The following is a 15,156-nucleotide window of genomic DNA, read 5'->3' on the forward strand; positions in this document are numbered from 1 at the left end:
ATAACCTTGACTTCGACCGGTCGCCTGAAAGTCTGATTTTTTTTTTTTTTTGCTTAAGATCCCGCCGGACACCGGTGGTGGCGGTTAAACCCTTCAAAAAAAACCTGACTTTAACTGAAATTCATTGAGCGTAGGAGAGACAAGTGAAGCCCAACAGTCAGAAATGGCTAACAGAAGCTTCCATATGAAGAAAATTTCATGGCTTTCTTCTCGGATTCTCTCAGGTTTCCGAAAAAATTGATCGTCTTCTTCTTCGATTCTAGCTTTCTGGGTTTTCGCTATATTAATGTTTTTTAACCATCTTTTTGGTCACCAGACAGTGTTCAGGGGCGATTCCGGCGACCCATTACTACTACTCCAGCCATTTGTTTAGCTCCTTCATTCGATAGAGATATGAACATTGGGTCCAAGACATTGTTCAACCAATGTCTTTCACGCGGGTAATTCGATTTATAAATGTTGAGTTTAGGGTTCTGAGTTCTGAGTTTGTAATTTGTAATGGGCAGTCTCTTTCAGATTTGCATCAGTTCGACGAGTATCTCGAGCTTCTTCTTCTTCTTCTCCTTCTTCTCCACTTGTTGATTTGCTCTCTTTTATTAAAGCTTCACTTGATCAACTTGAAGGTAGCTCTGATTACTCATATATGTGTTTGATTGTCTTGAAACATTTATCTCTGTTGTAAACAAAGTTTGTAAATTGAACTCTTAGGTCCTTCCCATCATTGGCTGAATCGAGACATTGGGAACAAACAGCTTTTCAAGGATAAAGGAGCTTATGTTGTTCTTGCTGGAAATTTGCTAAACGAAGCAAGTGATCCCAGTGGTTTCTTTGAGAAACTAAAGTTGCTTCAGCAGAGGTTTAAAGAAAGCTTTCAACCAAAAAAAACTCATGGCAACTTAAGGGGAACTATGGCTAAAGTATTTGTTTTTTGTGGTCTTTTAAGGTCCCCTGGTGTTTGTTTCATGGGTATCCACTTCAGTGATCAAGCTCGAATTACTGATGATCGAACTTCTTTAGCTGAGTTGATTGTGAAGGAATACCTCACTTTTCCTGTACTACTTTCTGAAAAAGAATTTCCCAAGGTATATATTTCGCTGTAGATTACATCTTTGTATATCGTTCCTCTTAATTGTATGCAAATACCTCAATTTGAAGGTGTGTTGTTTTTTTTTTAGTTGTATCAGACAAGTGGGGAAGTACGTTACATCGTGTTTAAAGATTTTAAGAACCCTTTAATCTACGAAGAGAAGGATCTCGAGATTGCTTCTGTAGCTAAAGGTATACCTACTTTATCATCTTATTCTCTACAATGTCATACTTATTGATCCATGTTCACCATAAGCGAAAAGAAAAAAATTCATTATGGTGCTCTTAGCTTGTGAACATTCTCGTGATTTGTGTGCGTAATACATATTATGGTTTCTTCTTCTTGCACTTTGCTGCAGCTCTTGACAGTCTCGCTCAAGATATCGAGAAATCCAAGTCTGTCAGACTTTTCACGAACACTTGGTCAAAACAAGCTGAAGCTATCAAGGAGTCACATTACTCTTCTTTTTTTCAAGATTTGTTACTTTACTTTCCAGGTATATCTTGAATTTCTTTCCCTTTTTTGGGTCGTTTTGAGTTTTATCAGGAATTTTTCATTTTTATCTTTCACGCTACTCTCTAATATTTTGTTCACGGACATTTTCTGTGACAGGTTGTATCTCTGCAGACGAGGTTGGAGACCGTCTGTTTCTTTCTGATACCAACCACCATCGTATAATTATATTCGATAACAGTGGGAAGATTTTAGACAGTGTAAGTGAACTGAATCAGAGTTGCGGAATTGTAATCTTTATAGAGTTTCTTTGCTCAATTTCCTTAGCAGGGCGTTAGTAGAGAGAAAGTGTATGTAAAGCTCCTTGTTTAACAAAACTAAACTTCAAGACAATGTTTTTATTTCAGATTGGTTGTTTCCCAGGTTTTGAGGATGGAGAATTTGAATCTGCAAAGATGTTACGTCCTACAGGGACCCTTTATGACGAAGAGGAGGATTGCCTTTACATTGTAGATTCTGAGGTATGACTCCTATAAATATACACACGAGTATGAGTTATGATAACTGATTCTGCCATTGAATGTTTTCATGTTAAGATTTTTTTTTCTTTTTCCCCATTCTTTGAGTTAAGAACCACGCCATTAGAAGAGCAAATATAAATAGCCGGGTCATGGAAACAGTATATCCAAAGGTTATTAAGAAAAGTGGTGGCTTGTGGTCTTGGATAATGGATAAAATGGGTCTTGGAAGAGATGATGAGACAACAGTTGATGCTGATGCCAAATCAGAAGAATTTGATTCTCGCTCTCTGTTGTTTCCATGGCATATACTGAAGCGTGATGATGAGAGTCTATTAGTCAGTAACAAAAGGTAAAACGACTAGTTGCAAAGATTATAGTATTAGTAGTGATAGCTCGGTCTCTCTTTCTTTCTTTTATCACCCTTTTACGCTCGTGACCAAATAGGTTTCTCATATCTTACAGCTTTACGAAGTTATGGATAATAAATTTAGCTTCAGGAGAGATCGAAGAAGTCGTGGAAGGTTACATACAAGAATTGGCATCTTTTTCTTTCGTTTTATTTTGGCTTCTTGACTCATTGTATCTAACAAATCTTTTATCAAAAATTTAAGGGTTTTCGAAGATAATGGAGATCTGCGGACAATCAATCACAGAGAAGCTATCAGTGTTGAAACATATGCCTTCTAATTGGTTGCAACAGCAAACTGAGGCTGTCACCTCATGCAAGGAGCAGCCAAGTGCTTCCCTTTTTTCTTCTTTTACTAACCTTGGAGACAACATTGTCATGACAGATATAGGTAAACGCCATTTATACAACTTTATTTACATCTCTATGCATCAACTAACACATTTTTGTCTTGTACATTAAGCTTGTCAGCAGGTGTTGAAGCTAAATAGAGAATCTGGAGCATGCTCTAGCATTCAGTTCTCAAACATTGGGATACTTGGGTTACCCTATTGGTTGTTCATTCCGCTGGAGAGAGTTTTCAATCTGTTAGTGATTTCTTATTCATTATCTTATCCATTAACAACGCTTCTCTTGTTCTGAAACTTACTAATTGATGTCGTGTTATTTTTGCTTAACTATAACCAGAGCTAATGGAGTTCAGGAAGCACATCTCAGTCATACTCAGGAACTTCGGTTATTGCCAGGTGAGATTGCTAGACAGACCCTAATTTTTTTGCTCATTCTCTTATGCTAGTCTTGATATTAGAAGTTCATCACCCCAGTCCGAATTAGCTGCAGCATGAAGATGGTTATATCATTGGTCGGGGTCGACAATCGAGACATCCAGTTTGATTTAACTACTACTTTTTCATTTAACAGGTAAAATTAGCATACGGTTGAACATAGAGATTCCTCCATGCACGGAGCTTGTTGAACCGATACAAGAAAGCTGCATATGGCGGCAGACAAGAGGCGCAATTAGTGAAGTCTCGAGTGCTGGAAGTGCAGTTGAACCTTCAGAAAAGGTTAATTTAGAGAATTGCATTCAACATTGCTCTGGTTTAAATCCGAGTTAGCTCAGAAATTTTGTTTTCATGACCTACAGGTTGGAGTTTCACAACAATGGTATGATGAATTAGACAGCCTCGCCAAAGAAATAGCCAACCCTGAAGCAGCTGAGGAAGAGGAAGAAGTAGATGTTAATCCTTCTGAGGTTGAAAAAGAAGAAGACGGACGTATTCACATCGATTGTACTGTCAAATCAAGTCCTGGCACAAGTGAGGTACGCCTAAAATCTTTTCTCAAGTCTCCGTTATCAACAAAAGCCAAAGTTTACAATAGAAAAGAGTATAACGTTGTCGACTTGGGATTGTGCAGCTTATTGTTTATGCAGCATTGTATTTAAGACTGGCGAGAAACGAAGAGACAGAAAGTGCAAGCCAGGAAGAACTGGCGAGAAGAATAGCAGAGATTTTGAAGCCAGTACGGAACATAACGACTATGAAGGAAGATTTATTTGTGAAACTGTTGTCCAAGTCAAAGAGAGAATTGAGAGACACTGTCTTCTTAAAGCCAATGCATGTGCGGATAAGGTTGGACTCGATGGATCATCCAAAAGCCGATAACTCAAGAGACGTGATCTTGACTGACTCCTCTGTTGAAGTTGATGTCTCTCTTTGAACGCGGGGCAATAACGATGCGTTGCTCCATTCTTTCTCATACGTACCAAAGGGCTACTTCTAATTCTTTTTGTTTGAGGTGGTAAAAATGAGCTCAATAAGACTTCAAGAAGTTTATAAACATTATACAGAGAAACGATTTGGTCGGTTCATTATATGAAATGGTTCACAGCTTGTTTAAGATGGTCCAAATCTCTCTAATGGATTCTCTATTTTAGTGTTTTTTCTCTTTCTTTTTAGTTAAAATTTGAAAACATGATCGAAATTAGCAAATTTTGAGTGCAATTAGTAATTAATAACAAAATGAGTGAAAAATAAGAATACTTGAGAACATGAAACAAATAAAACAGCTGTCGTTTCTGATTCTGTTAAAACGGGACGACAATTTCAAACCAAAATCCAAACTGATTTTTGAAATATGTGGAACAACAAGTCAACAACAACCAAATGTTTTACTGGTTAGCTAGAAGTACTAATCTGTTAATGTGATTTGTTAAAGTTTGTACTTATTCCATATGTGTGTGGGGATTGATACATACATACTAGATAATTAAGAACATTATACCATTCAATTCAAATGGTAATCTCAATCGTATTTGCAAGAGCCTCATGGAGAAGAAGATTGTTAACTTATATTTGTAAAACAAAAGAGACGAGAGAAATCGTCATTACCAAGTCATATTAGGTCTCCTCCACCATTATACCTGCCTTTTCTTCTGATTTGTTCGCAATTTTAAATAGATTTTGAGAATAATAATAATAATAATGATGTTAAGATTATTCGCATTTGATTTCAAATATATATAGTTCGTGCAACCATCAACATTACATGTTAACATTTTGTTGCATATATTTTATTCAGTTCATGGTCTCCATGTTATTATTCTCTCTCTTTCTTCTCATTATTTCCCATTTCTTCAAACCATATAATATTAATCACTTTTATAATCTGTTTTGAAACCCTTAGAGAAATGTGAGGCACACAAACATGAGAGCAATTATAAGATATTGGAACCCATTTTGTATATTTTAATTCTTATAATAAAACAGTAGTTTAATTTGTCTCTATATTAAGAAAAATTCAGAAACCTAAAACCTGAAGAAAAAAAAAATCCAGTTTTTTAGGAGACTCTTCCGTGCTTTGGATCCCAACGGTTTTGGTGTTGATTTTTCTTGATCTGGGTTTTGTTACATCTTTGACGCTAAAAAGAAAAAAAAAAGTATCAACGTGAAGATAAAAGGGAAAACCCTAATTAAGGGTTTCTTGGGCAAGGGACAACCATTGTTTATCAAGGATTCAAAAAGGTTTGTTCTGCTTTTTCTCAATAGACCCACATTTTTCTTCTTGATATTTTATCTGAAAATGTTTTTTTTTTTCCTGTCAACGCAGGCATTTTTTTGAATAAAACGATTCCAACAAGATCCATCTTTGGTCTTGATTGATTTGTGGTCTTCAGACTCTGTTTTTGTACAAGTTTCTTTGGAGTTTGAATCCAATCCTGCAGAATTGCCGCGGTTTGAAAATTGTCTATGTTCATAAATCTCTAATAAAAAGAAAAGGAAAAAAAGAGAGAGAGAGATTGAAGTTTATTTGAGATTGTGTTCTTTGCAAGGGAATAGAGAAGAAATGAATTGCTTTTCATGTTTCTATTTCCATGAAAAGAAAAAAGTTCCGAGAGATTCAGATAACAGCTGCCGGAGAAATGGTGAGTTGACCGGTAGAGACAACAACAAAACACACCCTGGTAAGCTCACAAAATCTATATATATTTTTTCTGTAGATATCTTATACTATACGTATTAGGGTTTATAAGACTAGATTCAGTAATCTTTGTATTTTGCTTACAGAAAATCCAAAGACTGGAAATGAGCAGAACAAGAACAATGATGAAAATAAAGAAGTAACAAACAACATCGCTGCTCAAACATTCACCTTCAGGGAGCTTGCTACTGCAACCAAGAATTTCAGACAAGAATGTCTGATTGGCGAAGGCGGTTTCGGTAGGGTTTACAAGGGAAAGCTCGAGAAGACCGGCATGGTTAGTACTGATTAAAACATCTTTCTCGATTTTAATTTAAACTAGTCTCTCATATATATGGAAAATGTAATAGTATATATACACTTTTGCAGATCTATTTGAAACTTGATGTATATGACACTTGATATAGCATTCATGGTCTCTGCTTCTACATTTCTATATTATAAATCTCCTAAGGTTTTTCAAATGATCATTTTTGGGTTCAGGTTGTGGCAGTGAAGCAATTAGATAGAAATGGGCTTCAAGGGAACAAAGAGTTCATCGTAGAGGTCTTGATGTTAAGTCTGTTGCATCACAAGCATCTTGTGAATCTTATTGGCTATTGTGCTGATGGAGATCAGAGACTTCTCGTCTATGAGTACATGCCTCGTGGTTCACTAGAAGATCATCTCCTCGGTACATTACAAAACTAAGGTTCTATGTTGACTAATTCCGGATTAATTAGCCCCATGTGTTTTAATTGTTTATTGAAATGTTTACAGAACTAACACCGGACCAAGTACCGTTGGATTGGGACACAAGGATTAGAATCGCTCTAGGAGCTGCAAAGGGACTTGAATACTTGCATGACAAGGCAAATCCTCCGGTGATCTACAGAGATCTCAAAGCAGCTAATATCCTTCTAGACAGTGACTTCAACGCCAAGTTATCTGATTTCGGTCTGGCAAAGCTAGGTCCTGTCGGGGACAAACAACATGTGTCTTCCAGAGTTATGGGAACTTACGGATATTGTGCTCCAGAGTATCAGAGNACATCTTTTTGTCTTCTTGGTTTTAATTTTGGGTTTGGTTGTTTTCTTCTTATTTGTTGGTTTTTCAATTTCAGTTTCAGAAAGATAGTGATAGAAATTTGTTACCTTTTCTTTGTTCGCTATGTTCTGTTTTATTTGAATCTGTATATTCCAGCTGAGAGTTTTCATAGCTCGAGAATTCTTATTCTTGGTTTCAAGCTTTACAATTTTTTCGGTTTCATTATCGTGTTTAGTCAAAATGGTTCATGCCATGAAAGATCATAAAGATCAGCAGCTATATAGCAACACGTCAACACATCTATCTTCATAAGATTCATGAAATAAAAGATATAAATTGCCACTTTGAGGATCAAGAATTCTATATATCATGAACACAAACACACGTATGAGCTGTAGTCAAAAATTAAAAAGCAACCCGTCTAATTAATAAAAAGAATCCAAGAACATTAAAGAAAAACCTGTAACAGAGGAAAAAAAATAAAAGACGTGTAATGCAAGATATAGAGCAACGATACATCAGGAATCAGGATAGNGTTGATAACAGGACGAAGAGTTATTGATACTACCAGACCCAAAGCTGAACAGAATCTAGTGACTTGGGTGAGTTTAATTGTCTCTTTTTAAGATTACTCTTTGTCTTCATCAATAGCTTTACACTAAAGTTACTTGTGTGGTTAGGCACAACCGGTGTTCAAAGAACCGAGTAGATTCCCTGAGTTAGCGGATCCAAGTCTGGAGGGAGTGTTCCCGGAGAAAGCTCTGAATCAGGCAGTGGCAGTGGCAGCAATGTGTTTACAAGAAGAGGCAACGGTACGGCCACTCATGAGCGACGTGGTAACCGCTCTCGGTTTCTTAGGAACCGCACCAGACGGCTCTATCTCTGTTCCACACTACGATGAAATTCCTCCACAGCGGCCTGATGAAACGTCCGGTGAGGATCCAGCAGCGGCGGAAGAACGGGAAAGAGCCGTGGCAGAGGCAATGGAGTGGGGAGTTGCTTCAAGAGCACATTCCCGGAACCCAAGTGCTTCTTGATTCTAATGTTTTACATCTTTTTGTCTTCTTGGTTTTAATTTTGGGTTTGGTTGTTTTCTTCTTATTTGTTGGTTTTTCAATTTCAGTTTCAGAAAGATAGTGATAGAAATTTGTTACCTTTTCTTTGTTCGCTATGTTCTGTTTTATTTGAATCTGTATATTCCAGCTGAGAGTTTTCATAGCTCGAGAATTCTTATTCTTGGTTTCAAGCTTTACAATTTTTTCGGTTTCATTATCGTGTTTAGTCAAAATGGTTCATGCCATGAAAGATCATAAAGATCAGCAGCTATATAGCAACACGTCAACACATCTATCTTCATAAGATTCATGAAATAAAAGATATAAATTGCCACTTTGAGGATCAAGAATTCTATATATCATGAACACAAACACACGTATGAGCTGTAGTCAAAAATTAAAAAGCAACCCGTCTAATTAATAAAAAGAATCCAAGAACATTAAAGAAAAACCTGTAACAGAGGAAAAAAAATAAAAGACGTGTAATGCAAGATATAGAGCAACGATACATCAGGAATCAGGATAGGCTTAGGCTACGAACAGATGTAGGTGTGGAGCCAGAACCGCGATCTCAATCTCTAGCACGCGAAAGCCCTCTGTCTCTATATGGTTTGCAGCTATATAACCGCAGGAAACCCTAGCTATATATCCACGCCAGGAAGTGACTCTAGTATCTCCATCTTTAGCTCTGTTGGTAGATAAATCGAGTTTTGTCGAACTAGGGTTCGTTTGATAAGAACAGAGTACGCAAACTCTTATTTCTAATCGACGATCAATGTATAAACCTAAGGAGATGGCTAACACATCATCTTTGTTAGCTCACCATCCACCATTCTCACGCAGGAGAAGCTTCTACATCAATCAACATAAAACTCTCTAAACATTCCGAGACTCTATTTATAAGTTTGTTGCAGATATTTTCAGTACTAAAATATCTTCTCTATTCCAATCTTCCTTCTCAGTGTCTCCTCCTCGCACGTGTTCTCTTTTGCCTCTCATAGATGCTCACGACCTTATCATCGTTGTATGCCAATTTGTAGAAAACTGATCGCCTCGCGATTGTTCTTTCTTTTTGCTTATTTCGCCTCCAGTACTCAACAAACTTGGCCTTCCAATCAACAGCTATTAGTTCTTCTTCTGCCTCTTCAGTCACAAAACCAGCAAACTTTTCCAAGCACTTTTGCTTCCACAAGTCATTGTCTGAAGCCAAATTCCGAAACTCTGAACAAACGCAGGAAACCCTAGCTATATCCACGCCAGGGAGTGACTCTAGTATCTCCATCTTTAGCTCTGTTGGTAAATAAATCGAGTTTTGTCGAACTAAGGTTCGTAGTACTTGTCTGCCTAGAGCCTGTAGAAGAATGATCCAATCATTAGCCGGAACAAAGTTTTGACGAGGCAGCATGGTCGAGATTGTACAGAGACTTTAACGAAGACTAAGCAAAACTACAACCTAGTCCTGATCAAACCTGAAATCCAAGAAACAAAAACAACTAGGAAGCACCTTAATATAACCAAAAAAAGAAGTCAAACCTAAGAGGCTTTTAAATATGATTGGGTCAATAATGGGCCTATAAAAAAGCCCATACTGAAGCTCAAACTCAAACATCAGCCAAATCTCTCTCTCTCTCGCTCTCTCGTTGGCGCTGTTTATCTGATTTCGCTACCTATTTCAGCCAAGTGCTTCTTGATTCTAATGTTTTGTCTTCTTTGATTTTAATTTTGGTTTTGGTTGTTTTCTTCTTTTATTTGTTGGCTTTTCAATTTCAGTTTCAGAAAGATAGTGATAGAAATTTGTTACCTTTTCTTTGTTCGTTATGTTCTGTTTTATTTGAATCTGTATATTCCAGCTGAGAGTTTTCATAGCTCGAGAATTCTTACTCTTGGTTTTAAGCTTTACCATGAAATAAAAGATATAAATTGCCACTTTGAAAATCAAGAGTTCTATATATCATGAACACAACAAACACACGTATGAGTTGTAGTCAAAAATTAAAAAGCAACCCATCTAATTAAAAAAAAAGAATCTAATCTACGAACATTAAAGAAAAAAACCCTAGGTCAAAACCTGTAACAGAGGAGAAAAAAAAAGAGTAAAAGACGTGTAATGCAAGAGATAGAGCAACGATAACATCAGGATAGGCTTAGGCTACGAACAGATATAGGTGTGGAGCCAGAACCGCGATCCCAATCTCTAGCACGCGAAAACCCTCTTTCTATATATGGTTTGCAACTTACTACTGATCGCCGCACGCTTGTTCCTTCTTTTTGCTTATTTCGCCTCCAGTACTCAACAAACTTATCCTTCCAATCAACGACCAAATCAACAGCTATTAGTTCTTCCGCTTCTTCAGACACAAAACCAGGAAACTCTTCCAAGCACTTTTGCTTCCACAAGTCATTGTCTGAAGCCAGATTCCGAAACTCTGAACAAACGCAGGAAACCCTAGCTATATCCACGCCAGGAAGTGACTCTAGTATCTCCATCTTTAGCTCTGTTGGTAAATAAATCGAGTTTTGTCGAACTAGGGTTCGTTGTATGCCTAGATCCTGTAGAAAACTGATCCAATCATTAGCCGAAGCCATGTTTTGACTAGGCAGAACGGTCGAGATTGTACAGAGACTTTAATTTAACGAAGACTAAGCAAAACTACAACTAGTCCCCCAGATAAAACCTGAAATCCAAGAAACAAAAACAACAAGGAAGCACCTTTATATATCACAAAAAAAAAAGGTCAAACCTAAGAGGCTTTTAAATAAGATTGGGTCAATAATGGGCCTATTAAAAGCCCATACTGAAGTCTCTCTTCTCTCTCTCGGTCTCTCCTTGGCGCTGTTTATCTGATTTCGCTACCTATTTTTTGTTGTTTCCTTTGGTAAATAAAATATCTGATTTTGCTTTTTGAATCGCCATTGATTGAACAATTTGACACCGATCTCAATATCTACCGATGGTGTAAAGGTACTAATCTTCACGTAGTGTCCTGTTTCTCGATCAATTCCGTTGGCTAGATCTTTCTCGTTTAAGCTTTTTTGTAATCTCTGGGAAAAAATTTGACGTCTTTGATTCATGGGTATTGAAGCATTGGTGGTTTAATGTATCATTGATCTCAATCAGTGAGATCGGTGAGCTCAAGTTCTGTTTTTTTTTTCCTTAATTGGGAATTTAGAAGAGAGATGTCAAGTAAAGCATGGAGATGGGTATTAGGGTTGATATACCTATTAGCAGTTGCAACGATTTGGATTGCAGCGAGTTTTGTAGTCCAGTCTGTGGTGGATGCTGGTGTTTCTCCGTTCTTGATTACTTTCATTTGTAATTCATTGTTCGTTATCTATCTTCCTCTCTTTGAGATCGGTCGATATCTTGAAGATGCGTATGGGAGTTTATTGTTTTGGAGAAACAAAAGGTCTCATTTGATGGAATTGGTTGAATCAGAGAAGGCTGTTTTGTTAGGACAAGATGTTTCAGGTGTGAAATCAGATGTATCTGAGAGTTCAGGGATTGTTGTTGTGAGAGAGGAAGGGATTATTAGTAGTGAGGTTGGTGATGGGATTGAATCTGGATTGGAAAATATAAAGCTTGAGATTGATGCTAGTGTTAATGTTAGTGGTGAAGCTGGTGGTGTATGTTGCAAAGGGTTAGATGAGAAGGGACGTTGGACACGGATGCGAGTTGCTAAAGTTAGCCTTATGATTTGTCCGTTTTGGTTTTTGGCTCAGCTTACTTTTAATGTCTCTCTCAAGTACACAACAGTTACGGTAAGTGCACATTGAAAACCCCATCTTGTTTGCTCATTCTGAATCTACATTTATGATTAGCTGATGTTTTTTTTTTCTGTCATTGTTTGCAGTCAAATACAATCTTAAGCAGTTCATCAAGCCTTTTCACCTTTCTGGTTTCACTAGTATTCTTAGGCGAGAAGTTCACGTGGTTGAAACTCTTCAGTGTTCTTCTTTGTATGTCTGGAACCATAATTGTAAGTATGGGTGACTCAGAATCCAACAACTCTAATGCAATAGCTAAAAACCCTCTTTTGGGAGATATTCTTTCACTGATCTCAGCAGCGCTATATGCTGTCTACATCACTCTTATACGCAAAAAGCTTCCGGATGATGATGAAAGGAACGGTCGGGTCAGTATGGCTCAGTTCCTCGGGTTTCTGGGTCTCTTCAATTTCTTCATTTTCCTTCCTCCTGCTCTAATCCTCAACTTCACAAAACGAGAACGCTTTAATGCACTAACCTTGAAACAATTTGGTCTAGTTGTTGGCAAAGGTATGCAAAAACCCCGTCCCTCATTTCCGTTGAAGCTATAATGGTCAATAAATCTCTGTAATTAATAACAAACTAGGATTTGATGTTGGGATGCTGATTTGAACTGCTTGATGCGTGTTGTGGTATTTCAGGTTTGTTAGATAATGTGCTTAGTGACTACCTATGGGCAAAGGCAGTACTATTGACAACAACCACAGTGGCAACAGCTGGGCTAACCATTCAGGTTCCATTGGCAGCTATTGTAGACAGCTTATCAGGGAACAAGCCAAGCTTCACCGATTACATTGGTGCTGCAGCTGTAATGGTTGGCTTTGCAGGGATCAATATTCCCTCAGAGATGTTTTGCAGGTCCAAAGAGACTGCTATTGAGTTGGAACCTGGGACGTCGTTCGCAGACCCTCCTCAGATTGTGACGGATAGCGTAAGAGTAGATTCTTCAGAGATTGTAGTGACTTAATTGTTCCAAATTCAAGTACCACTAGTATATTTTTTTTAATCTTCTCCTCTTGTTTCCCGCTTTTACCCGTCGTTTTTTGGTTGTGATTAACTTATTGCTATGTAAATTGTCGAACATGATATACGAATATAGCTTGGGAAAATAGTAATAAAATCGTNACAACCACAGTGGCAACAGCTGGGCTAACCATTCAGGTTCCATTGGCAGCTATTGTAGACAGCTTATCAGGGAACAAGCCAAGCTTCACCGATTACATTGGTGCTGCAGCTGTAATGGTTGGCTTTGCAGGGATCAATATTCCCTCAGAGATGTTTTGCAGGTCCAAAGAGACTGCTATTGAGTTGGAACCTGGGACGTCGTTCGCAGACCCTCCTCAGATTGTGACGGATAGCGTAAGAGTAGATTCTTCAGAGATTGTAGTGACTTAATTGTTCCAAATTCAAGTACCACTAGTATCTTTTTGTTTTTAATCTTCTTCTCTCTTGTTCCCCGCTTTTACCCTTTTTTGGTTGTGATTAACTTATTGCTATGTAAATCGTCGAACATGATATACGAAAATAGCTTGGGAAAATAGTAATAAAATCGTTCATGATTCTGGACTCAATTTCAATACAGTAAAAAGAAAATGTTTCCTCTGCGTTGTTGTTATAGGACTAAGCAGATACATTGAGATGTCCATATTTTTGCATAACTCTCTTTGTCGCCATAGCAGCTGCTTCACTTGCACGTAATGTGCCTTGTGCCATCAGAGCTGCAAACTCACGAGTAATCTCTTCTTGAATCTTGGTCCTAGCATCACCCAAGGGGTCCTCCTTCACCTTCTCTTCACTAGCTGACGGTGGAACAACAGGTGGCACTTTTACAGTTGCAGCAGAGGTATTTGCTTCCTCACGCTTCAAAGACTCAATTCTTGGACCGGCATCTTTACTAAAAGCTCCAAAAGGTTGTGGCTGTGTCTGTGGCTGTGGCTTAAACTGTGGAACTTGAGGAACCGCACCAGCTTTTAGAGTTGTTTCGAGGCCTTGTAGCATAGGCACTGTAAAATGGTGGGAGATGGAAGTTAGATCAGTTATAGAGCTGAGCAAACCAGGAACAAATATAGTGTCACGAGTTACCAAAGACTTACTTATAAGACCACCCATGGGGCTGTTTAGAACATCATTGGGAAGCTGAAGAATGTAGTCCGGAATACCTTTACCCACCAAAAACTGAGAGACCTCGTTGCTGAAGTTGTTGCAGTTGTGAGTAAGTAAATTGTAGGATTCAGCAGTGTAACGAGGACTGATTTCTTCCAAATACATCTCGAAAACATCTTTAGGAACATGTGATAAACCCAACTCTATCGTTCGAATTGGTACTCCATATGGAGTCCTTCCAACTGGCAAATGCTGAATTCCTCCTCCAAAAAAGTACTCGCTCCCATAAACAACAATTCCTGTGTGCCTGGGAAAAGGATACATAACTCAACATGTTATTGTACTGGTTTAAAACATTCAGGTATATAAGATCCATATCCAACTCAACCAAAAAGTATGTTCATTCATATTGCCCTTAAAAAAACCAATAAGAAGCATAAACACATTCAACTACTACTCTTCAATTCTTAACGCATACATTACAACATACCAAAAATATCTAAAACAAAACGTGATTGCCCAAGAGAGTACTCACCATACACCTTCGATAACTTTTCCCAAGAGTGATTGGGAGAGCTGGCGTGCCAAGCCTTGGCTTAGATCATAGACATTCAACGTAACCTTATGCGCTTCCTGCAACATCATCACATATTTCATCACTTTCAATCAAACTAAACAACGAGACAACGTTAATTAACTACACAAACCATATATATGAAAAATAAAATCATACCTCAGCCATTCTTCCGAGTACAAAACTCTTAAAATCCTTGAAACAAGTAAACTACCTGAGAAAAAAAATCAAAATCAAAATCAAAGTTCTCGCATAAACAAGATTTACAATCGCACAGATCTAACACCTGAGCTACAAATTTCCGCAAATACAAATTCGAAAATCGAACTTGAAGAGCAAACAAATTCAGAAATCAATTCCGTACAAAAAAAACAATAAAAGCATCTAACATCCACAAATAGAATAATCCAAATCTAGAAACCACGATTCTAAATCGGGAACACATAATTGGTAAAAAAAAAAAATTGACAGATTGAGATAAACGAGGGAGATGATGATCACGTACGCAAAACAAAAGAGCGTAAAATCGCCGCCGCACTTTCCCAGCAAGGTCGGAAAATTTTTGTCGATATACGCAAATCTGAAAAGCTTTTCTTGGATAGCAATGGTTCCAGAGAGTAACCTCTTTATAAAGGCAGATCGATTGGGAAAAATTCGAAGAATCTTCTACGACGTCGTATTAA

At 37.7% G+C, this 15,156-nt stretch overlaps 3 protein-coding genes and 1 pseudogene across 6 annotated transcripts; 3 read left to right on the forward strand and 1 right to left on the reverse strand.

Annotated features, from left to right (window-relative positions):
- LOC104744881 lies at nt 22-4,369 on the forward strand. The gene is made up of 17 exons (XM_010466001.2): nt 22-224; nt 317-440; nt 517-623; nt 709-856; nt 944-1,082; nt 1,176-1,278; nt 1,446-1,583; nt 1,700-1,800; nt 1,948-2,061; nt 2,172-2,410; nt 2,524-2,582; nt 2,673-2,858; nt 2,931-3,054; nt 3,155-3,213; nt 3,389-3,534; nt 3,615-3,791; nt 3,887-4,369. The coding sequence occupies exons 1-17, from the start codon at nt 164-166 to the stop codon at nt 4,187-4,189; spliced, it is 2,328 nt and encodes a 775-aa protein (XP_010464303.1). The 5' UTR covers nt 22-163; the 3' UTR covers nt 4,190-4,369.
- On the forward strand, nt 5,085-8,249 carry LOC104744880 (annotated as a pseudogene).
- Nucleotides 10,865-13,367, forward strand: LOC104744879 (uncharacterized vacuolar membrane protein YML018C). 2 transcript variants are annotated; one of them, XM_010465999.2, is made up of 4 exons: nt 10,865-11,790; nt 11,883-12,306; nt 12,438-12,563; nt 12,992-13,367. In XM_010465999.2, exons 1-4 carry the CDS (start codon nt 11,209-11,211, stop codon nt 13,189-13,191), a joined length of 1,332 nt encoding a protein of 443 aa, XP_010464301.1. In that variant the 5' UTR covers nt 10,865-11,208; the 3' UTR covers nt 13,192-13,367. The 2 variants fall into 2 exon arrangements, with proteins under 2 accessions (XP_010464301.1, XP_010464299.1); XM_010465997.2 differs by lacking the exon at nt 12,992-13,367 and having other exon boundaries at nt 12,438-12,806.
- On the reverse strand, nt 13,314-15,136 carry LOC104744878 (desumoylating isopeptidase 1). 3 transcript variants are annotated; one of them, XM_010465994.1, is made up of 5 exons: nt 14,979-15,136; nt 14,633-14,687; nt 14,435-14,532; nt 13,890-14,206; nt 13,314-13,799 (listed from the first exon to the last, which is right to left on the reverse strand). In XM_010465994.1, exons 2-5 carry the CDS (start codon nt 14,639-14,641, stop codon nt 13,417-13,419), a joined length of 807 nt encoding a protein of 268 aa, XP_010464296.1. In that variant the 5' UTR covers nt 14,642-14,687; nt 14,979-15,136; the 3' UTR covers nt 13,314-13,416. The 3 variants fall into 3 exon arrangements, with proteins under 3 accessions (XP_010464296.1, XP_010464297.1, XP_010464298.2); XM_010465995.2 differs by having other exon boundaries at nt 14,633-14,683; nt 14,979-15,093; XM_010465996.2 differs by lacking the exons at nt 14,633-14,687; nt 14,979-15,136 and having other exon boundaries at nt 14,435-14,571.

The sequence above is a fragment of the Camelina sativa genome, chromosome 15, assembly GCF_000633955.1.
Source record: "Camelina sativa cultivar DH55 chromosome 15, Cs, whole genome shotgun sequence".
Lineage (NCBI taxonomy): Eukaryota > Viridiplantae > Streptophyta > Magnoliopsida > Brassicales > Brassicaceae > Camelina > Camelina sativa.